This window comes from Megascapheus bottae, chromosome 7, assembly GCF_031878675.1.
Source record: "Megascapheus bottae isolate mThoBot1 chromosome 7, mThoBot2.hap1, whole genome shotgun sequence".
Taxonomy (NCBI): domain Eukaryota; kingdom Metazoa; phylum Chordata; class Mammalia; order Rodentia; family Geomyidae; genus Megascapheus; species Megascapheus bottae.
In genome coordinates, this window is record NC_143515.1 from 62,384,417 (window position 1) to 62,409,340 (window position 24,924).

At 37.6% G+C, this 24,924-nt stretch overlaps 1 protein-coding gene across 10 annotated transcripts in view; it reads right to left on the bottom strand.

Moving 5' to 3' along the window:
* Window positions 1-24,924, bottom strand: part of Birc6 (baculoviral IAP repeat containing 6) — a 186,928-nt gene that overhangs the window by 105,325 nt on the left and 56,679 nt on the right. For 4 of the 10 annotated variants that reach the window (XM_090337183.1, XM_090337182.1, XM_090337178.1 and 1 more), the window contains exons 17-33: window positions 24,556-24,689; window positions 24,125-24,286; window positions 23,904-24,035; window positions 23,178-23,275; window positions 22,223-22,370; window positions 20,703-20,836; window positions 19,064-19,210; window positions 14,922-15,109; window positions 13,881-14,204; window positions 13,506-13,605; window positions 9,905-10,119; window positions 9,324-9,532; window positions 8,647-8,993; window positions 6,410-6,629; window positions 5,147-5,280; window positions 3,554-3,691; window positions 1,630-1,757 (exon numbers count right to left, since the gene is read on the bottom strand). In XM_090337183.1, coding sequence (XP_090193309.1) covers window positions 1,630-1,757; window positions 3,554-3,691; window positions 5,147-5,280; window positions 6,410-6,629; window positions 8,647-8,993; window positions 9,324-9,532; window positions 9,905-10,119; window positions 13,506-13,605; window positions 13,881-14,204; window positions 14,922-15,109; window positions 19,064-19,210; window positions 20,703-20,836; window positions 22,223-22,370; window positions 23,178-23,275; window positions 23,904-24,035; window positions 24,125-24,286; window positions 24,556-24,689 — 2,958 coding nt within the window. The remainder of the gene's footprint in view (window positions 1-1,629; window positions 1,758-3,553; window positions 3,692-5,146; window positions 5,281-6,409; window positions 6,630-8,646; window positions 8,994-9,323; window positions 9,533-9,904; window positions 10,120-13,505; window positions 13,606-13,880; window positions 14,205-14,921; window positions 15,110-19,063; window positions 19,211-20,702; window positions 20,837-22,222; window positions 22,371-23,177; window positions 23,276-23,903; window positions 24,036-24,124; window positions 24,287-24,555; window positions 24,690-24,924) is intronic. The other 6 variants (XM_090337184.1, XM_090337181.1, XM_090337180.1 and 3 more) reach the window with 4 other exon arrangements.

The following is a 24,924-nucleotide window of genomic DNA, read 5'->3' on the forward strand; positions in this document are numbered from 1 at the left end:
GTAAGTACACTTAAGTCTTTACTCATTTCCTTAGATTTTTTTAAAAAATAAGGTATAAACATAAGCCAAAAACTAAAGGGTTCCTCCATAGGAAAATACTTAGAAATGAAGAATGGAATAGTGTTCAGCAATTAAAAAACAAAAACAAAAGCAAACTACTGATATACTCAATATAAAACTCAAAATAGCATTTTAAGAAAAAGAAGCTAGAAAGAACACCTACATAATTCACAAACAATGCCTTAAGAAATCATTTAACAGGCCCAGTGTGGTCATCTCCATGCTATAATCCCAGCTACTGGAAAGGTGGAAAAGGAAGGATCTTGGTTTAAGACTAGCCCACACAGAAGTCAACAAAACTTCACTGCAAACAATAAGCTAGATGTAGGAAATCACACCTGTCATCCCAACTACAAGGAAGGTGTAAAAAGAATTGTAGTCAAGGCAAGCAAAAATAAGAGACAATATCAGAAAAATAAGTCAGGCAAAATAAAAGGGATGGTGTATGGCTCAACTACTAGAAAACCTACATGATAAACTGAAGGCTCTGCATACCAAACCTGATTTGAACCAGAAAGAATTCAAAAGAAAAACCAAAAGCTCTCTCAATGGGATGCACAAATCTCGAGTTAACAAAATAAAAGGTACTGAACAAAAGACATAGGATAATGAAAAGAGGAATTCAGGGCTACTATGGACCATATTGCATGACAGTAAAAATCTGATTTAGTTATGAAGAAAGGGATGAAGGTTTAACTATGTAGCAGACCACCTTCCTAACATAACAAGGCCTTGGGTGTGATTTCCAGCACTGAACAAGGGGAGATGGTTGAAAGAGAGAGAAGAAAAAGAAAGGATCACAAATTCAGTATCACTTAATACTTAACAGTAACATTAAAATCTACAAACTGGAAATGCAGATGACATGTCTGTCATCTTGAAGATCAACCAGAAGACATTCAGAATTTAAGGAAAAAATGGTACAATCAGGTTAATGTGTAAAAACAACCATTTAGTAACAGCATTGAAAGTAGATAAGATTAAAGAAAAGAGGCAGAGAGGCCTAGGCAAAAAAATGGTGGTTACACTTACAATGGGTATAAGAGACAAGGAAAGAACAAACCATTTAGTTGGCACATGGCACACACCTATGATCCCAGCTTCTTAGAACACTGAGATGAGGGCGATGGAGATCCATGACCAGCATGGAACCAAAAGACTATCATTTCTTGAGACTCCCTTCTTAACCAATTACTTGGGCATGGTGGTATAAGCAAATTATACCAGCTATGAGGGAGGCATAGAAAGAATACAGTCTAGATTAGCCAGACAGTAAAGATAAGACCCTAACGAAAGAACAATCACAAGATTGGGGACATAGCTCAAGTACTATAGTATATGCCTAGCAAGTACAAGGCTTTTAGTTCAAACACCAAAAAAGAAAAAATTTAAACGCATAACAGAAAAACCTACAAAATAGGCACTATTGTCACTGGACAAACAAAGTCTCTAAATTATTAAATCATATCCCCATGGTAACTTATACCTATGATCTAAGGCACATTTATTTTACAATAACTCCCAAAATGACATCCTCGAACATTAAAATAAAAAATTTCCTGCTTTTACCTGTTTATGATGAACAAGCTGCTTTCGGATTTTTCTGGAATATAATCGATCAAGGCTACTGCCTCCCTTGGAAGATCTACTCAAGCTCTGAGTATGCAGATTATTGTTAATGAAGCTCCACTGGTTACCTAAAATGGAAGAAAAAGTTATAGTAATAATTTTGATCACTGTGGTTTTTAAAACCTTTCTTACACAAAAAAATATAAGTACTACTACCACTATATAAATTATTAGAAGATCTGCCTAAGGTGATGACGGTCACTTTAAAAATCTTTTTTAAAAAAGGTCTCAACCATCAACTTTTCTTATATCATCTCCCATTATTGAAGATTAGTCTTTGTGCAACAAAGCTTTGAAATGTGACTTAGTTACAACGTCAAATACAAGCTATATGTTTTTAAACAGAGACAAAACCCAGATACTCTATAACTTCATCAACAAATGCCAAAACAAGGTTAATGATTTTAAAGGCAGGCTATAGAGCAACAGTATTTTGGAATGTGTCCAGAATTATTCTTTTAGGAAAATCAGGCCAAATACTATAGCTTATCACTATTAACAGTAATTCATGATTAACAGTTAACATTAAAACATCTTTTCATCTTCTACACTACTTACTTATTTACCAAGTGTTACTTCAAATCATCAACCTTTGAAAACAACTGGCCAGTCCAAACCACAATGGCCTAGCTTCTAAAAACTGCAACTTAAGGATCATAAAACAAAAGCAGCCAAGGCAGGAAAGTCCATGAGATTCCTATCTCTAAGAAACCAGAAAAGAGCTGGAAATGAAGTCATAACTCAAGTGGCAGAGTTCAATCCTTGGCAAAAAAAAAAAAAAAAAAAAAAAAAAAACAAGCTCAAGGACAGCACCCAAGCCGTGAGTTCAAGTCCAAGTGCCAACACTTACTAACTGAACAATATAAAAAGACTTTGAATGGTACCTGTTATACTCCCCAATTTTATTTTGTGGTTATATTTGAATGATATATCTTACTATATATACATAACTGAGTAAACTGATCAATAGGTCATACTTGAAAAAACCAACATAAGACATTTTCCTATGCATGTCTTTCATTTTTCAAGACATATTATGTACCGTAAGTTAGTGATAAAAGTTTTAAAATAATGATATGTGTAGAACTCCCAATTTTATGAACTTAGATGGAGATATTCAACATTAGATTCAGATTTCTCAAATCTTACATAAAAATCACTTGTTAACTGAAACAAGAGGAAGAAAATCTTTGGTCTTGAAATGTAATTTCCTTTAATTTTCAAGTTAGACTGTGGCTCAAGAATAGTATTAATATTATAATGAAGAAAGGGAAATATAGTTTAAGTGATAGAGTGACAGCATTTTAAAATGTTAAGAATGCCAGGCCCTGAATTCAAGTCTTGGTATCCGTACCAAAAAAAAGATGCAAATAAAAGAAAAAAAAAAAAAAAAAAAAGCCAGGAACAGTGGCTCACGCCTATAATCCTAGCTACTCAGGAGGCTGAGATCTCAGAATCATGGTTAAAAGTTAGCCCAGGCACGAAAGTCCATGAGACTCCAATTAACCTCCAGTAAACTGGAAGTGGTATGTGGGGTGGCTCAAGTGGTAAAAGTGCTAACCTTGAGTTGAAGGGCTCAGAGACACTGGCCAGGCCCAGAGTTCAAGCTACAAAATGGACCAAAAAAAAGAAAAAGAAAAAGAAAAAAAATGTGGAACACACTGATTTATTCTTAAAATAAAACTGACATCCAGACAAAGGATAACCTCAATTGAATAGAAATTCTACCTATAAAAAGACTGCTGAATGGAGTTAACTCAAATAAATTACATACTGCTGTTATCTTCAGGCCAATAGCCAGTTCTGGAACAAATGCGAAGTCACTCAAAATCCCCATCAACATATTATTATAAACTTCTGATACCTGTCAGAAGCCTCTCCCTGTCTTTACCATTCAAAGGTTTCTTTGTAGCTGTAGCTTCATCTTCAACAGTTGCAACATAATCTAGCAATCTGGACACCAACATAACAACCCAACTAATCATGGGTATATCTAGCACTCCTAGAAATAAGAAAAGTAAACCCAAATAAATTAGACTCCTAATGAGACCAGATAACAAACATTTTACAAGTCCAGAAACACCATTACTAATGGTAATATACTAAATTTCAAAATTACTTTGAAATATAATACATGAAAGCTATTTTTTGACACAGAAAATAGCAAATGCACATTGTAGCCACTGCAACATTATGTAAAAAACAAACTATGGTTCTTGACTTTCCAAGATCTAGATTCTTTACGAAAAAGCACTTTATTGCATTCTGTGTGCTTTATGAAAATTTAAATTTTCCTTCCAAGAACACTATCATGTGTTTTGGTGACAAACTTTAGCAGTTTGTGCAGAGAAATTAATACATATCATATTGTACTAGTAATGCATTTACATGTTCCACCAAAAATATTCTGTAAAGCTTATATGTAACCTTTCCTCTTTGTTTCTATAATGATTTACCTCAAAACTGCAATATGCTTATCCATTCATAACTTTCCTATCTTTTCATTAAAATATTAATGCCTACTTAAAAAATAAACTACGCAACTTGAGGGAAGGGAAAATGGAGAAGAATGATGGAAGGGGTTATTGTAGTTATAGTCTGACTGATGGAATTGAAATCCCCTTTACTACTCCCTCTACTAGTAATACTACCACTACTACTACGACAAGAATGCATGCCCTGAATTTAACAGATAATTAATGAACTGGGGGGGGGGGGAACCCTAAGAACAAAACACCTAGAGAATTTAATATAGTACAAACTACATTCTACAGTTTATATTACTTTTATTTTCTTGATCAAATAAAACATTCCATTGGTCATTACAGCATTTGTGCCTTATATAAGAAAATCTGGGGACTGGGAATGTGGCCTAGCAATAGAGTCCTTGCCTAGCATGCGAGACGCCCTGGACTCAATTCCTTGGTACCACAAATACAGAAAAAGTCAGAAGTGGCACTGTGGCTCAAGTAGTAGAGCACTAGCCTTGAGAAAGTTGTGGGACAGTGCCCAAGACTTGAATACAAGCCCGAGGAAATATGTATATGCATAACATACACACATATATATATGCATATAAAGTGTGTAAGGGTGTGTGTGTGTATATATACAGAATTCAGTATCAGGGCAGATTATATATAGCTATCTATTATTTAAACATCAAAGCTGCCAGGTGATGGTGGTTCATGCTAGCTACTCAGGAAGCTCGTATATGAGGATTGCAGTTTGAATTCAGCAAGAACAGAAAGGTCTATTAAGCTCTCCAAGTAGCCAGCAAAAAGCTAGTTGTGGCTCAAGTGTAGAGTGCTAGCCTTGAGCACAAAAGATAACAACAGCAGCTAGGCTCTGGGGTTAAAAATTCCAGGATCAACACGATAAATAAAATAAATATTCATAGGATATTGTGTAGGAACATTATACTTTTATTTAAGGTAGCTGGTTTCTATGAATAGAATACCTTCTGTCCTCCTATGCATGGGTAACTCCGGCTGAAGAGGTGACAATAAATTATCCAAGAGATTAAGTAAGCTTTCCAATACTCCGCTATTACTCAATGATCTCTGACCAATGCAGGAAAGTAACATGAAGACCCTAAGAAGGAAAGATAAATAATGTCGGCAGCAAGAATCAACTTAATTGTTTTTATAAATAATTTAAAATGAAAAAGTATTGACAATACTGTTTTCCTCCTAAAACTTCATTGTTTCTCTGCACATTACCTCTACAAAAACAGTAATTTTTTTTTTAAATTTGTATTTCTGGTGTGGCAAGAAAGATTTACATAAGAATGTATGATATTAAAAGGAACTTTTCCCCTGATTATTGCTTTTTAGTTTATTTTACTATTACCTATAGGAAATCAGGCACTGAGTAAACCTAAGCCTCAAAAATAAAAATAGGAATAGTGACTTGTGCCTATAATCCTAATTACCTGGGAAGACTACAGTTCATGAGACCCCTATCTCAACAGAAGAAACTGGATTCAGAGTCCTATCACCTAGCTTCATGGGAAACATAAAAAGGAAGGTTGCAGTCCAGATCAGCTAGACACACATCTCAAAAGTAACACAGAGTAATAAGGCTGAAAGCATGGTTTAAATGGCAGAGCTTTTGTTCACCAAGTGCAAATCTTAATACCAAAAAAAGTCACATCTAACACATAAAGTAATATAATCTGATTGGAAAAACCTCTAAATCAGACCTACAAATTTCACAGGCTCAACTAGAATAACCAAAGGATATAATATAATGACAATATATATAATCTTCAACACAATGCTTGGGGCTCTTTACTGGCAAACTGTCAAAAGCCTCAGGAAAAAAAATTGGGGGGGGGGGAGAGCAGTCTTGAGCTCAGGACCTGAGCTCTGTCCTTGTATTTATTATTATCAAGGCTAGAACCCTACCCTTGAACCACAGCACCACTTCTGGCGTTTTCTATGTATGTGGTACTAAGGAATCAAACCCAGGTATTCATGCATGCTAGGCAAGCACCAAACCACCAGGCCAAACTCCCCATGTAAAACTTGCTTTCTTTTCTCCACATTTAGTGCCAAATAAGCAAGCCTTGAAAATCTGAACAATAAAATCTAGGGAAATATCTCAATTAGAGTGATCACAGTTGCCAAGTACAAGTCCCCAATACTGGAGGAAAAAAAATTCAAATCGACTACGAAAACTACAAATTACTAGTAACATATGTTAACATTTTCTGACCTACCTATCTTGTGGAAAGATGAGAAGCTGCTCTGAATTGTACAATTCCTGAAGAACATTAGAAAGAAACTGACCCCACCATCTTTCACCACCACACAATTGAACCAGCAAAAGGCCTGTATGGAGTCGTATCTTTGGGGTTCCACTAATGCACAAGTGTTTAAAGAGTTCTTCACAGGCCTGGGCATGGAACGTGCTCTGTAGAACTGCTGGAACGGAGTGGCCTATTATGAAAGAGAAAACACCAAGACTTCATCTCCAAGTATATGGTACATATCTCCTTTTTTTTTAACATTACTTTTTCTTTTTTGCTAAATATTTACAGAGAAAAAGACAGCAATAAATTTTCTTTTTCATATACTTAAGGTTATCAGATTTCTATGATTCATGGGATTGAACTCAGAGCCTGGGTGCTACCCCTGAGCTCTCTCACTTAAGGCTAATACTCTACCACTTCAAGCCACAGCACCACTTCCACTTCCAGTGACACTTTCTGATGGTTAATTGTAGGTAAGAGTCTGATGGACTTTCCTGCCCAAGCTGCCCAACTCACAATCTTCCGATCTCAGCCTCCTGAATAGTAGAATGAGACATGACTTCTCATATTGTGTGTGTGTGTGTGTGTGTGTGTGTGTGTGTGTGTGTGTGTGTTGGGGTTGGGTGCAGTGTCCTCATGCCTGTAATCCCAGCTACTCAGGAGGCTGAGATCTGAGGATCAAGGTTCAAAGCCATCTCTGGCACAAAAGGACCTGAGACTCTTAACTGGAATTAACCTCTAGAAAGAAGAAAGTGGGGCTTGACTCTACTAGGGCAGTAGCCTTGAGCTGAAGAGCTCAAGAACAGAGGTAAGGTGGTAGCTTTGAGCACAAGAGAGCTCAGCAGGGGAGATTAAAAAATAACAAAAGAGGCCAAGAATTGTAGTACATGCCTATAATTCCAGCTACTCTGGAAACAGCACAAGAGGATTGAGGTTCAATGTTAAACCATCCAAAAAGTGAAATTCCGACACAACGAATAAATTAGACATGATAGTAAATGCCTGTAATCCTAGCTAGAGGTACAAAAACAAAGACAAAGGAGGATATCATGGTCCGTTGATGGCAAGCAAAAATAGTAACTATATCAGTTCTAGATTCAGAATGGATGGATGAATGAATGAATAATTACTGGCTAGGAGCATGGATCAAGTGTTAGAGCAGTAAGAGACAGAGACCCTGAGTTCAAACCACAGTTTTAAGGAAGGGAGAAAAAAAAAAAAAAAAACTGGCTAGGAGTTTGGCCTAGTGGTAGAGTGCTTGCCTAGTATGCAAGAAGACCAGGGTTCAATTCTTTGGTTCCACATACATAGATTTTAAAAAAGCTGGAAATAGTGCTATGGCTCAAGTGGTAGAGTTCTAGGCTTGAGAAAGCCCAAGGACAGCACTCAGGCCCTAAGTTCAAGCCGCAGGACTGGCAAAACAAAAAATTGTGTGACAAAGATCACTGTCAAGAAAGTATTTCTCCTTGAAGACTGAGCTGCAATATTTGTAAATCCTGCATCTGATAAAGATCTAGTATGAAAAGGATGGTTGTAATTCAGCAGTAGAGACATGTCCCGCTCCTGGCATGGGCACAGTGGCTCACACCTGTAATCCTAGCTATTCAGGAAGCTGAGATCTGTGGATCAAGGTTCAAAGCCAGCCTAGGCACTAAAGACTGTGAGACTCTTATATCAGTTTAACCACCAGAAAACTACAAGTGGCCCTGTGACTCAAGGGGTAGGGCGTTAGCCTAGGGCTAAAGAGTTCGGGGACAATGCCCAGGCCTAGTGTTCAAGTCCCATAGCCAACAAAAAAAAGGTCCTTGCTAGAAAATAATAGTCCTATAAAACATTAGCTGTTTATAAAATATTAACTTCTCCACTTCTAAGTTATACTTAAATACACAACCAACACCAACACAAGGATAATATGCGAAGCAATAGCATGGACACAAGAATTTCTCCAGAAGTTTACTTAAGAAACTTAAAGAGGTCTAGGACAGTTTTAGTAGTACAGTGCTTGTCTATCATATGAATCTACCTTCAATCCTCAGAAACTCAAGGAAAAGAATTAAAGGGGGAAAAATACTCATTCTATACATTAGGAAAGACATTAAAATTAATAATACCCAGAAAAGGCTACCAAAGTTTCTAAAATGTACATCATCAAAATGATGTCACATTCGTTCCCAGCCTTTAAAGTACATGAGCCAAATACAAACCATTAGAAGAGTGAAGAAGGCTGAGCAAAGTATCCAACAAGTATCTGATGATAGTACGCAACTGCTCTGTGGAAGATGTCTGAATTAAGTCTTCAGGATTGGACGGTTCACTCAATGTCTTCCGACTTGCACCTACAGCTACTTTGAGTCTCTGTACTGCATTATGGGCCAAATTTAGTTGAAGCTGTAGCTGAATACAATCCTGATAAGCAGAAAAAACTCTACTGTCTTCCTCGACTGCCTTGTCTGGTTTTCGCAAAAAGTATTGTGCATTGTTAGCACTGTTGAGAGGAGGAAGATCAATACTTTGCAAAAGAGCTTCAAGACGATGACAAGCTAAGTTATATCTATAAGCAAAAATAAATGAACACAATAATTCCCACATTGTTCTCCTGATGTACACATACATGCACATGAAGAGTTACAACTCTAAATTAAAACACACAAGTATTTAAAAGAAATACTCCATAAGTAAGAACCAGTTGACCCATGTATTTAATTACATTATTTCATTCATTACGTATTACATTTGGGCTCATGTCCCATTTCTTTCCCTCTTATTTACAACTTATGGGAAAAGATTCCTACAATATTTTCTTGGAAAAAATACAAAGAAGACATTATATAAAGTACAGATTTTGAGTAAATTTTAAATTTATTTACAGTTTTCTACTAACCTGCATTGTATATCCTCTTGTAGGGCAACCATCATTGTTAAATGCTGATCAATTTCTGGTTGGTTTGCAGATTCACCCTCTCCACGTAGAGGATCATGCATTAACTTCAGTTCACTTTCCCAAGGTAAGATATAGGTGTGACCATAGTAAAACCCTAAAGGAATTTTGGCTCTGGCATTTGTACTTCCATAACGTCCAATGACAGTTATCTGAAATTAAAAAAAATATAAATATATAAACATATACCCATTGTAAATTTAAAAATCTGAGCAATGTATTTAAAAACATATACCTCTACTTTTTAATGTCTATTTTTCATAAAAATAGAAAACACAGGGGCCAGGAGTTTAGCCTAGTGGTAGAGTGCTTGTGGACCATGCACAAAGACCAGGGTTCAATTCCTCAATAGCACACACATAGAAAAGCCGGAAGTGGTGCTGTGGCTCAAGTGGTAGAGTGCTAGCCTTGAGGAAAAAGTCTAAGGACAATGCTCAGGCCCTGAGTTCAAACCCCAGGACTTCCACCCCGCCCGTCACCCCTCCTCCCCCCCCCCCCGCAAAAAACATGAAAATCCACTTTACCTTCATGAATCTGCACACAGGAGGTGGTATTAAGTCATGAAGAATTAGAGAATGAGTGCTTATATCAGTTGCCACTACCAGTCGCCTTCCATCCACCTCCTCTCCTAATGTCCAAATGTCTATTGATAAGGAAGCCAAATCTCCACAAGTTGGAATCAATACATCTGTTAACAGTATAGGCCTTCCAAAATCCAGGGTTACAAATCTCCTTGCACCTATGAAGCAAAGAAAAGCAAATGATCAAACAAGATATACCAATTAATTAATGATACATCCAAAAATATACTTTAATATATATATACTCTGGCCGGGTACTGCTGGCTCATGCATGTAATCCTAGTTACTCAGGAGACTGAGATCTGAGATTGCAGTTCAAAACCAGCCCAGGATGAGAATTTTATCTCCAATTAACCACCAGAAAACTGGAAGTGGAGCTATGGCTCAGAGTGTTAGAGTGCTAACTTTGAACAAAAGAGCTCAGGGATGGCACTGAAACTCTGAGTTCAAGTCCTACCACCCACTATCCAAACACATACAAAAACACAAACACACACACTCTCTCTCTCTCTCTCTCTCTCTCTCTCTCTCTCTCTCTCTCTCTCACACTCACACACACACACACACACACACACACACACACACACACTTTGGAACATGCTTCTTACAAAATGTAATCAACCTAAGTATGAGAAAATAAGAGGAAAAGCATATAAGGAAAATTGACCTTGTCAATTATCATTCAAAAACTTTCTAGGCCAACTGGTAGAGTGCTTGCCTAGAATACATGAAGCCCTTGGTTCAAATCCTTCATAGCACACACATAGAAAAAAAAAGTCAGAAGTGGTGCTGTGCCTCAATTGGTACAGTGTTAGATTTAAGAAAGCCCAAGGGAGCTGGATGCAATGGCTCAGGCCTGTAATCCTAGCAACTCAGGGGGCTGAGATCTGAGGATAGCGCTTCAAAGCCATCCCAAGCACTAAAATCCATGAGACTCTTACATCCAATTAAATACCAGAAAACAAGAAGTGGTCCTGTGCCTCAAGAAGTAGGGTGGTGGCCTTGAGCTTTAGAGCTTAGGGCCAGCGTCCAGGCCCAAAGTTCAAATCTGAAGACTGACTAAAATAAAAGAATAAAGAAAGAAAGCCCAAGGACAGTACCCAGGCCCTAAGTTCAAGCCAAAAAGAAAGAAAGAAAAAAAAAAAAAAAAAAACTTTCTCAAACTCTGATCTGTATTAGTTTTGAACCTGAAAATATAAATCAAGAGTTATTACTATTGAAACACTCAACACTGCACTGTAAGCTTCATTTAAAATAGTCTAAAAAACTGAATGAATCCAGGCACTGTCTCTCCTGTACTCCCATCCATACCAGAGCCAAGTTTAAAACCAAACCAAGGCTGGGCATTGCTGGCTCACGCCTGCTATCTTAGCTACACTCAGGAGACTGAGATTCCCAGGCATGAAAGTCCATGAGATTCTCATCTCCAATAAACCACCAGAAAACTAAAGTGGTGCTGTGGCTCAAGTGGCAGAGAACTAGCCTTGAGCTGAAGAGCTCAAGGACAGCACCCAGCCCTAGAGTTCAAGCCCCATGATGCATACACACACAAAAAAGTCTCGTGGCTTTATCATGCCCAGGCTGGCTTTGAACTTCGATCCTCAGAACTCAGTCTCCTGAGTAGCTAAGATTACAGGCATGAGCCACAGCACTTCCTGGCTCCTGCTTTAAATTCTTATGGGTATATTCCCAGAAGTGGAATTAAGACCATAGGCTAAATGCATTTTTAGCTGTTTGAGGAGCTACCAACAACTGACAAAAAGAAAAAAAAAAAAATTAGCAGACCAACTCAGTGGTACTCACATAATCACAGATAGCTGGCCCCACCCAGGCAAAAAAGCACAATGAGAAATTATCTGAAAATTAACTAAAGCAAAATGCTGAAGCACCTGCCTAAGAAATACTACAACCTAAAGTAGCAAATGCAGTATATAAGTAACAATCTTCCCTCCTTTTACCTTTAGGGCATTTTTCTCCTAAATTTCAAATCTTGATATAATCAAGATAGAAAGATATGGACTGTCAGTGTGGCCTAATGATAGAGTGATTGCCTAGCATGCACAAATCCTTGGGCTCAATCCTTGGTATCATATACACAGAAAAAGCCACAGATGACACTATGTCTTGAGAAAAACTCAAGGACAATGACCATGCCTTGAGTTCAGAAAGGGGAAAGGGGAAAGGGGAAAGGAAAAAGGGAAAGAGGAAAGGGGAAAGGGGAAGGGGGAAGGGGGAAGGAGGAAAGGGGAAAGGGGAAAGGGGAAAGGGGAAAGGGGAAAGGGAAAAGGAGAGGAGAGGAGAAGAGAGGAGAAGAGAGGAGAGAAGAGGAGAGGGGGAGAGGGGGAGAGGGGGAGAGAGGGGGAGAGGAGGAGAGGGGGAGAGAAAAGGAAGAGAGACAAGAGAAAGGGAAGGGAAGGGAAGGGGAGGGGAGGGGAGGGAAGGGGAGGGGAGGGGAGGGGGAGCGAATTGGGCAGGGTGGCTCACACCTGTAATTCCAGCTACTCAGGAGGCTGAGATCTGAGGAGTGCAGTTCAAAGCCAGCCTGGGCACTAAAGTGTGAGACTGTTGTCTCCAATTAACCACTGGAAGTGATGCTGTGGTTTAAGGGGTAAGGCTAAAGAGCTCAGGGATAATTCCCAGGCCCAGAGCCCAAGCTACACTACAGACCAAAAAGAGAGAAAGGGAAAGGGGAAGGGGAGAGGGGAAGGGAAGAGGGGGAGGGGAGAGGGGGAGGGGAGAGGGGGGAGAGGGGGGAGAGGGGGAAGGGAGGCAGGGGGAAGAGGGGAAGGGAGGCAGGGAGGCAGGCAAGCAAGGAGGGAGGTTTCAATTCAAATCTTGATAATAGAAAAATCCCCCCAAAGAAGAGTGCTAGATCTAGAAACAATAGCTTGAAGTATAGTTCCCGCTATAATGGTAACTGAGTAACTACAATGAAGATAATCTTAATAGGCAAGATTCAGGTTCAGACTGAAGCCATCATTTAAACATAATTAGTGAACCTACTCAATACCACTCATTCTTATTACTAATCATTTCCTCTCTTCCTTTTTTTTTAAATTTTTGGTCGTTTTTTGTACTTGTCCTGGGTGCTGTTCCTGAACTTTTTGTCCAATAATACTAATATTAGGTAGCTAATACTTTGCCACCTAAACCAGAACTCTACTTTCAGCTTTTTTGATGCTTGAAGGTAAGAGTCCCAAGGAATGGGCTAGCTTCAACCACAATCCTCAAATCTCAGTCTCCTGAGTAGCTAGGATTGTAGGCATGAGTCACCAGTACCTAACAGGTACTGGTTGAAATCTGAGGACTGTGGCTCAAAGTCAGCCCAGACAAAAAAGTCCATCTAACTGTTATTACCAATTAACCCGCAAAAAATGAAGCTGTGACTCCAAATGGCTCTACCACTATTCTTAAACAACAACAACAACAACAAAACCTATGGATTTGTGCCCTGGTCCTGAGTTTATAAGTCCAGTACTAGAGGGATAGACCTGGGGGCAACAGAATGAAAGGAAAACACTTCTTTAAGGAAGTCCAAGATTACCTGAATGCATTCTCTCTATAATAATGGACTGGTGAGGTGGAGGTTGAAGAAAATGTGAAGCATGGGAAATCGCAAGAGCCAGACCAGTACCAAGGGGATTCTAGAAAAGAAAAAGAAGGGGGGGAGGGGGAAATACATACATATTTAAAACTCTACACTGATATTATTTTTGCACTATAAAAACAAGTAGCCATAATATCAAATTAACAAACATCATTTTCTAAAATGTAATATTTTAGTAAAGAAAATCTAATTTATCTAACTTAATATAGCAATATAATCTAATTTTAATTTTGGTCTAATAAAATGTTGCTTTTTAAGTTACAAGTTCACTTTTAAGTATTTAAGCCAACTCCTATTTAAAACATAATTTACCATTCTGCATTTGTTGGAATTTTTGTTATGTACTGCAAGATTGACTGCTGGGGGATCAATGACTGAGCCTGGGAAAAGTTGTGCAAGTTCGGCATTTATCACAACAGAAACTGCTTCATTGGGTGGAGTGAGCGGTGGAGTCATAAAAAGTGGTGTTGTTTTTGGAGTGGGTGGAATAACATCGGATGGATGGATGAAGAATCCAGGGGCAGCCACTGGGTTGGAAGGCACAGAGTTGTGAACAGGACCTGCTGCTGAGGCTGCTGAGGCTGCTGCGGCTGCTGCAGCTGTTGTCTGATGTAACTTGGCTTCCAGCTTCGCCTTCTGTAAGAGAAGTAAAAGCAACACATATAGACTAATCTTGCCTAGCTAAGTTAGGGAAAGACTACATGGCCATATATTATTAAAATAAACATGATTAACTAGAAGCTAGTTATATAAAGATGAATTAAAACTACTCTCAGTATAAATGGAACACTGCCTTATTATGTATATTTCTTTCAATCATCAATTTAAATTTTCTTGTGTATTTACAAATTAGGACATTCTCAAAGAAAACATGAAAAATAAGAAAAGCTACATGTTAATAATAAAAAAAAAATTCTGCTCAAAACAAGATGCAAATAGGAGGTGGATTCTCATGTTAACTAACCTGAAAAATTGGCAAAAGAATTACTAATAGTAATTTTAATTACTAATAATAATTTTAGTAATAAAACTACATGTCATATTAATGTAAATGATTTTTAAGATATTGCTTTGTGTAAATAGTAACATAACTATTTCCATGGTTAGATTCAGAGTATGTAACAGAATAGGTTTTACTTCAAAATTACACAAAAAGTATCAAATAAAACATTTTCATGTCATCTTAACAAATTTAAAGATATTATGAAGACTTTACCTCAATTTTTTGTTGAAAATGATTAGCTCAGACCGGTCAACCTATTTTCTTTATGAAAATAATGGTCATTTTTACAGTACTTTCCCAGCTTTTGAAGTTTAGAGACAGCATGAACAAAGAGCCAAATAGTCTCCAACCTGTTGCTGAAGCTTCAAAAGCTGCTGCTGTTTCTCTTGCAGCACCTGTAGCTGTTGCTCGGCTGAAGCCATTGCATGAGAGAGAGACTGCAAAGCTACCTGGGCTGCTGAACTCAGGGCTGTCGAGGCTTCCCCAACTGTCCCAGATGATAGTCCACCTACTGCCGGAGTAACCCCGAAGGAACTCACTGGCATAAGACAAAGGGAAAACAAAGACAAAGACACCAGGATGAAGAAAGAGCTCACGAGAGACAAAGTCATCTTTGACACCTAAACTGGTGTTAACTTTTACTTCTTTTTTTTAAAAGAAGAGGACTGATGGAAGTATTAATTTTAATAGCAAAAAAAGACAGGAATAAATTCAAAAGTATAGAAAAATTAAAGATTACATTAGAGTTTGCAATTGTTTTTGGAACAATTATAAAGAGAGATACTTATATGATTTGACAATTATAAATAAAATTGTTTTATTAACTTTTCTTACATCAACAATACACTGTTTTCCACTCCAAAAAAAAAAGAAGTGATGGTGGTTCAAGCTAATAATCCTAGCTACTCAGGAAGCTGAGATGAAAGCCAGCCTGGGGAGGACAGTCTATAAGATACATCTCCAATTAATGACCAGAAAACCAGAAGTAGTGCTACAACTCAAAGTATCAGAATGCTAGGCTTGAGCAAAAAAGCACCAGGACAAAGCTCAGGCCTTGAGTTCAAGTCCTAGCACTGGGTAAAAAAAAAATCTCTCCAACTTTAAGAGCATTTTTTTAAAACTCTTTTTATTGGCGGGGGAGAAGGGGGCACTCATGGTACTTTAACTAAAGGCACTGCTGTCCCTGAGCTTTTGTGCCCAAGGCTAGATAGAATTCTGCGACTTTGAGGCATAGCTCCACTTCTAGTTTTGGAGTGGTTAATTGGAGATAAGAGTCTCAAGGACTGTTCTGTCTGGGAAAGCGGTGAATCTAGATCCTCAGGGTCCTGAGCAGCTAGGATACCAAACATGAGCCACAGCAACAGGCTAATTTCTCATTTTAAAGCATAGTCAAGACAGAAGTAAGGTCTAAGTAGAATCTGTGAAGCAATTTTCCCAATGATATATGCTATAAAATACTCAAGTACAGAAAAGCATATCCTACACACAGTCAAATCTAATACACAGATAATGAATAAACACTATTACCAATAAAGGCTATAGAAAACACAATTTCTGATGTAATTTTTGGATGTTAACCAAATATATATTACAAAGGAACTGTTTTCATTTATCATTTAAGAACAAGACTGAGAAAAAAAACTGATATAAGTGCTTAATTTTAACAAGGCACTGATGCCTCATGCCTGTAATCCGAGCTACTAAAAGGCTGAGATCTGAAGATCCAGGTTCAAAGCCAGGCCAGGCAGTAAAGTCCATGAGACTCTTATCTCCAGTTAACTACCACACAACCAAAGTGGGCCTGTGCCTCATACTCTCATAGTGGGAGCCTTGAGCAGAAGAGATCAGGGACAATGCTCAGGCCCAAGTTCAAGCCACGACCAACCAAAAAACAAAACAAATCAAAACAAAATGAACTGTAAAGCTGATCCTGGTCAAATGGGGACAGAAAACAGGGGGTATGTTAAGCCAAGCCAAGGGTCCAGCATGGAACTTACACCAACTAATTAAATATTTGCAACAGCAATGAAGTATTAGGTAATAACAGGCAAAGTAAGTTATTACTGCACCTATTGCATAATTTTTTTGGAGGGGGGGGCCAGTCCTGGGCTTGAACTCAGGGCCTAAGCACTGCCCTTCGTCTTTTTCAAGGCTAGTGCTCTACCACTTAAGCAATAGCACCACTTCCGGCTTTTTTTGTTTATGAGGACTAAGGAACTGAACCTAGGCTTTGTGCATCCATGGCAAGCACTCTACCACAAGGCCACAATCCCATTCTATTATATACTTTTATAATCTCATTTTGTAGACAGTAAAAACAAAAGAGAGCTCATAAATGATGGAATGCAGAGAAACCCAGACAAAAGAACAACCTATCATTTTAACATCTGACAAGGGTTATGATAATAACAGCAAAGTGAGTATTATACAGACTACTTCTAGAAAGACAAGAACTAGGTCCATGCTTGCTTTGCATGGGGCATAATGTGAAACACTTCTTTCTCAAACCTAATCTTCTAATTTTATTTTAACCTTTTGATAGCATTAAGCCAGATAAATTAGTCATAATTACATAATTACATAGTTCCAGAAAAAGAGACTAAAGCATAAAGAATTTTCATCGTGCAGATTCTGATTTAAATCTAAGAAAAACTACTCCTGGAAATTGACTTTCCTTCTTTTTTGTAGTGCTGTGGATCAAACTCAAGGCCTTGCCCATCACAAGTTTTTGCTCTACTCCTAAACTATATTCTCACCTTGTTTTTACTTTTTGCAAAACTATTACAGAAATTTTAAGAAGGCACTCACCTAAAAGTATTACCCAACAAAATCAGTTTCAGATTAATATTCAAGCACTTCAGCAATTATAATACAGATATAAAGCCATGTACTAATATCCAACAATATAAAAATATCAGTTTATTTGCACAGGATATAACTATTAGTAAATAAAACACTTGCCCTAAAATGAGGGAAATAAAACAGAAAAACTAGACACATATGAATCAAAGTTTACACTGATATTGAAAAAGTAACTAATTTTAGTGAAGATTGTAAGTAAAAACATCAAATATCACCACTTAAATCATTCAAAAAGTATTCTCTAGTCACTAATCTTAACTCTGTCTGTGTGTGTGTTTGTGTGTGTGTGTGTGTTTCGTCAGTCCTTGGGCTCTCTGTGCTCAAGACTAGTGCTCTACCACTTGAACAACAGTGCCACTTCCTGCTTTGTCGAGCCCAGGGCTTTATGCACTCTACCACGAGGCCACGCCCCTGGTCACCTGTATATTTTTTTTCTTTAAGCTGATCTAAAATTGTTATGTAGCTCAAGTGCTGGAATTAAGAGTCATGCCCTACTACACCTGGCCAGAGAAAACTGTACACCATGTACAGAAAACAAGATTGGCCAACATTTAATGATAGTTGAAGCCAGTTAAAAGAAACACAGTGCTTTCATTATGACTGATATTTTCCAGTTAACATTTCCAAATTAAAAAGCTAAAGAGAAAGAGAGAGAGAGAGAGAGAGAGAGAGGGGGGGGGGGGGGAGGGAGGGAGGGAGGGACGGAGGGACAGAGGGCTAGGGAGAGGGAGAGGGAGAGAGGGAGGGAGGGAGAGGGAGAGAGGGAGGGAGAGAGGGAGAGAGGGAGAGAGGGAGGGAGGGAGAGAGGGGGGGGGAAGGAGGGGCAGGCAGCTGAGGCAGTATATATGACTCATCTCCAATTAACTACCACAAAAGCTAGAAGTAGAACTTTGGCTCAAGTGATACAGTGTAACCCTTAAGGAAAAAAGTTAAAGGACAGTGCCCTGGCCCAGAGATCAGACCCCAAGTCAGGGAAAGGAAGGAAGGGAGAAAAAAAAAAAATCTAAAAACCGGGTGCTGATAGGTCACACCTGTAATCCTAGCTACTCAGGAGGCTGAGATCTGAGGAACATGGTTCGAAGCCAGCCTGCATACAAAAATCTGTGAGCCTCCAATTAACCGCTGGAAAACCGCAAGTGGTGCTACAATTAAAGTGGTACAGTAGTATCCTTGAGCTGAAGAGCTAAGGGACAGTGCCAAGGCCCAGAGTTCAAGCCCCAAAACAAAGTGGGATGGGGGGACAAAAAAGAACAAAATCTAGTGCCTGGATTTTGGCCTAGTGGGTAGAGTGCTTGCCTAGCATGCACCAAGACCCGGGTTCTATTCCTCGGTACCTTATACATAGAAAAAAGCCAGAAGTGGTGCTGGGGCACAACCGGTAGGGCTCTAGCCTTGAGAAAGCCCAAGGACAGTGCTCAGGGCCTGAGTTCAAAGCCCAGGATGGGCAAAATAAATTTAAAAATAAATAAATAAAATCTAATAGGACAGATATTATGCCCAAAATGTCAATACCATAAAATTCCACTTAACATGACAGTAATGTTATATACATATATTGTAGAGTAATATTTTAACATGTATCATTTTTTTCTATTATTACATAAAATATATAATAAAAGAAGGTATATACCAGTAAACGTACTTGCATCATCCCTTTCTATTCTGGTTCCATCACTAGTTGACACACAGGTAAAGTGCAGGGGTTCAACTTCTAGAAGTCCAGTGAGAGAGGTAAAACTACCCTCAGCAGCTGTGCAACTACTGACCTTTCCATTTCCTAACACAAAAAAAGAGAAGTCATACACTTTGTGGAGACAATCAATAAAATAAATTATATCAATAATTATACTCACTACTCCAATCTAAACTAGAACACAAGTAGTACAACCTTTAAACAGTATTACAACAATGGACAAAGAAGATACTATAATTCAGAATAAAAAGAAACATGGATACGTTTCTATGAACACTAAAACTAGATTCTTAAAAGTAACTAACAATTTAATACAGAAAATAAATGAGGCGTTATACTACCATCCAATACATAGTGTATTAAATATGCACCACATAAGAACATACTGTATAATGTTGAATAAAAAAACTACAGAAGCACTTCAAAGTATTTAGATTTATGTGAAGCTACACTCCTACTCTTCCTGAAAATAAGTTAGCATATGGAATTTTTTAAATGAAGTTATATTATCACAACAATAAAACCATAAGAAGACTAGACAGGACAACTCAAATTAATTCAGTGCTGGTGTATGTGGCTTGAAAGACTACTTGAAAGAATTCATTGAGATAAAAAAGAAAAGGAGAATCTGCAGATCAAATAAAAATATCATGGATAGCCAAGTGCACTGGCTCATGTCTGTAATCCTAGCTACTCAGGAGGCTGAGAACTGAGGATCAAGGTTCAAAGCCAGCCTGGGCACAAAAGAACCTGAGACTCTTATCTCCAATTAACCTCTACAAAATGCGAAGTAGGGTTTGGCTCAATGGTAGAATGGTAGCCTTAAGCTGAAGAGCTCAGGGACAGTGCACAGGCCAAGTTCAAGCGACATGACCCACAAAAAGAAAAAAAAAAGAAAATATCAAAACAAAGATGTTTCCTTAAAGCCATCATGATTTAGCACCAGATTGGAAAGTAGTTTGTGTATTTCTAATTTTTTTGTCATCAAAGATTCAGACGTTAATAAAAGTTAACAAGAACTTTCTTTTTTGTTTTTCGCCAGTCCTAGGGCTTGAACTTAGGGCCTGAACACTGTCCTTGGGCTTTCTCAAAGCTACAGCTATACCACTAGCCCATGCTCCCAGCCTACACATCAAATTTATCGAAAACAGTGAAGAACAAAACCAAGAAATAAATGTATAATCCTTTCAAAACTAACATTAATATATGGTTGGATATTCTTATCCAAAATGTTCAGTCTAGAAGTAGTTCAAATCTTGGAATGATTTTCTTTTTGTCCTCCTTGAATATTTGCATAGACTCCACTAATTGAAAATCTCTAATCTAAAGTCTAAAATGCAGAAAAATCTGAAACTTCTCCAGCAGCAACATGATGAATTTTGGAACATTTCAGATTTTAGATCATCAGACTCAAATATTTAACTTCTACTGGCTTTTTTGATGCAAGAGAAGAAAACCAGAAAACTAATATTTATTTCACATATGTAAAGGTTAAGTCCTGATATCTAAATCGAAGTCAATAACTGCAGCTCAATTGGTAATATTTTGAAATCTCTTTAGTAAACGAAAATAATACCTGAAAGGACATCTGATAAATCAATTTCATCTGACTGGACACCAATGTTGCTATTATATATATTTTTGCAAGAAGAGCCATTCATCTCCAAATCAAAAAGGACCGGATCAAATGGTGAACTATATAATCCATATCTAAAAAAATAAAACAATGTTTCCTGTAAGGTAAGTAAGAAATGAACTATGTAGTTTTTAAAAGCCGATTAGTTAATAGTATAGAAGGAAATATTAACTAAATTTAACCAATGGATCAAATTCAGCAAACCATAGCTCTATTCTCTGAAATCTGGACTCCAAAAGACACCGTCAAGGGACTCAGTAACTGTGCATCCAAAATCTGGGGCTGAGAGTTTGGCCTAGTGGTAGACTGCTTGCCTAGCATGCACAAGACCTGGGTTCAATTTACCACATGCATAGAAAAAAGCCGGAAGTGGTGCTGAGGCTCAAATGGTACAGCTCTAGCTTTGAGAAAGTCCAAGGACAGTGCTCAGGCCCTGAGCTCAAGCCCAGGACTGGCAAAAAAAAAAAAAAAAGTCTCACACCTGGAGCCAAAGCATGAAGATATATCATACATTCTTCTATTTCACTCAGTTACTTTAATGGGAAGAGAAAGTACAAATCTTTGAATTTAAACCTCATTAAAAGTAAAGATTTCAGAACTAAAAAAATTAGAAAAATCTGGGGCCGGGAGTTTGGCCTAGTTGTAGCGTGGTTGGCTACCATGCACGAAGACCCGAGTTCGATTCCTCATTACCACATATATAGAAAAGGCTGGAACTGGTGCTGTGGCTCATGTGATAGAGCTCAAGCCTTGAGAAGGCCCAAGGACAATGCTCAGACCCTGAGTTCAAGCCCCAGGACTGGCAAAAAAAGAAAAAGAAAAAGAAAAATCACTACTATAAGTAAAAGAAATCCCTACTTCAAAAGCTGAAAAACAGGGGCCGGGAGTTTGGCCTAGTGGTTAAAGTGCTTGCCTAGCATGCATGAAAACCCGGGTTCGATTCCTCGGTACCACATACATAGCAAAAAGCCGGAAGTGGTGCTGAGGCTCAAGTGGTAGAGCTCTAGCCTTGAGAAAGTCCAAGGACAGTGCTCAGGCCCTGAGCTCAAGCCCAGGACTGGCAAAAAAAAAAAAAAAAAAAAAAAAAAAAGCTGAAAAACAGCAAAGAACTCAAATCCAAGCTTTTGCTATTTCTGTGTTAACATTCTGAAACTCAACAACAATGGAAGAAGACTGATTAAGAAAAATAAGTAATTTACTTATTTACACCCATAAAGTTAATAAAATGAGAAAAATAGAACACATTAAACACAAGATATTTCATTAAATATAATTACATCATGAATAAACAGTAAAACTCAAATAAAGGGAATAGAAGAAAAATAGAAGAAAAATCCTTAGGCTAATATCATTTGGAAAAGGTAAAACAAACATATTTTTGAAAAAAAAATGTATTTCAAGCGTATTAAAGCTACCATGCCCAGTAAGGCCCAGTTTAATCACCACATTTGTTAAAATACCTTGTTTGAAGTAAAGCCTCCAGTGGTGTTAGCCTATCTTGTAACTGTCTGGACACAGCCGTAAGCAAAGATGCGCAAGCTGTGCTGCACCCAGCCAAATCTTCATCTTTAACGTAATTCAGTAAGACGAAATACCAGTACACAGAACCTGGAAATAACAATGAGATAGATCTTCACCATTTTTCTCTAACAAGAAAAATATCACATTATATGTATATAAGTATAACACTTTTTGCTACAAAAGACACTTCCTTATTCTGGAGGGGACATTTCTAAGAACAACTTATGAAGAAGAGGTTCCATTTACACAAAAGTATGCTTGGAACAAATCTTACTGAATAACATCCTGGGTCATGGATTTCAAACCTTTCTTTTTGATAGTAGACTGGGACTCAGTAACTAACGCTTTTGTTTACTAAGTCACAGCTCAAAACCCTCAGATACAGTTTTCAGAGATATTTAAATCAACCTACACACTAAGGGTTACAATAATCCTTAAGAGAAGATTCTAAGGAATCTTAGACCAGCAGGAAAAGCAGGAACTGGAAGTTCTCTGAACCATCAATACTAAAATACAATTTCTCTATACTCAAAATTTTGTTATACTAGATGGCAAAGAGTATCACAAAGCACACTCTGGAAGTCAATATATTCATTCTTTAATGACAGATATGGATTGGTAAAGCTTAAAACATGACTATGGTGCTGGGAATGTGGCATAGTGGTAGAGTGTTTGCCCAGCATGCATGAAGCTCTGGGTTGGATTCTTCAGTACCACATAAACAGAAAAAGCCCAAAACTGGTACTGTGGCTCAAGGAGTAGAGCACCTAGGCCCACAGGTCAAGCCCCATGACCATCAAAAAAAAAAAAAAAAAAAAACAAGGTAGAGAGTAAAGTAAAAAGCAAAGTAGTAAATCTTCGTGAGTCTATTTGCGACTTGATAATTTTACATACCACCAGTTGCTGCTGCTGGTAAAAATGACATATTCTGAAGAAGAGCCTTCAATAAAATAGATCCAAATCCTGGTTGACATGGGTCACATTTGCCATTACTGAAAATATTGAAGAAAAATAAAACCTTTAGAAAGACATTATTCATGGTTTAAACACAATCCTAAACCTGATGCAGTTATTAAGAATCAAATGCATTCATATGTATTACAAGAGAAATATGCCTTACAGTCCTACAAACATAATGGCCACAAAGGTATCTGTGTTAACTTTTTATGCATTAAACCCCATACTTTACTTAGAAAGAGCTAAAAGCAGATGCAGTCAATACTGACCTTTAGAGGTTAAACACAAGCTCGATACTATGGATTTCAGAGATTACAGAAAATTAGCTGCATAATTTTAGAAAAATGTCCTGTAAGATTTTTTATATAATAAAGTATAGATCCACAGAAAGAGAATAAGGGAAAAGAGAGGGAAAGGTTCTCATTATCAAATTCACCAGACTACTATGAAAGGCAGAGAAGCCTAACAAACAAATTTAATAGATTTATTTAATACAGTCTGTTGCTCTAGTAGTCCAGAGGATCTCAATAAACTTCATCAACTACTAAAATGCTGAGTTATATATACATAAACTAGAAACCAAATTATAATACAGGCAATATTTTAGGCACCAGATTGCAGGTACATCTAAAAAACATGCTTTCAAATTAAAAACACACCAACCTAATGCATAAGGCTAGAAAACGAGCACACTTATGGGCTATACTTCGTCCTGCCTCAAAGAAGCAAACACGTACAATGTCTGAAAGACACTTTCGCGTTTTTGAAAGTAGGCTCTCATTTCCTTCTTTTGAACTGCAAAACAGAAACAGATGCATTTTTCACTCTGAAACATAACATGCATAGGGCAATCATCAGTGATGACCAAAGTTACAATTATCAACCTTCCAGGTCCATTTGAATGTACTCCAGCTAACCAACATAGAGTATCCAACACAAGACTTTGGGCATGTTCTGTGATTTGGCCATCATCTGCTTTTTTGCATAGAGTGTTGAGGAGCTTTTCATGAAATTCTGAAAACTGCAACATAGCACAACGTTGAACTCTATAAAAGAAGAAAAAATCAAAGTGAACCGATTACCCATGAAAATGGCACTAATTAGACTAAATCTTTGAAAGTCTGGTTGATCATGTAACATTTCTGTTTTGTCCCGTTTTACTGGGTTTGAACCTAGTGCAGAGGTTGAGCTTCCTAAGCAGACATTTTACCTCCAGAGCCAAGCTCCCAATCCTTTTTGTTTTAGTTATTTTGGGGATAAAATCTCACATTTCTGCCCAAATGAAAGAATACTAGGTAAATGGAAGTAAGATTACCTTTCCTTAGAAATTGAAGTTTTCTTAAATCTTCGAATGGTGACTGAGACCTCCTGAAGTAAGTCACAACCCCGAAGATTTTCAGATTTACGTGTTCCACTTGCATTGTCATTCTTTACATTAGATGATTTTTCCTAAATATACAAAAGCAAATTATTGAAACAAATAAAACTAAAAAATTGTAAGGATATGAAATAATGAAAATAACTGAATCATCATAATCAAAACATTAAATTCAAATTCAAATAGTAGCTTTTACCCTCATATACAATATTTTTCCACAAAATGATAACAAAGGAAAGCAAATACAAAGTTACTATTCTGAAGACTCAGTGATTAAATATTTTAAAACCAAAATCATGGGGCCAG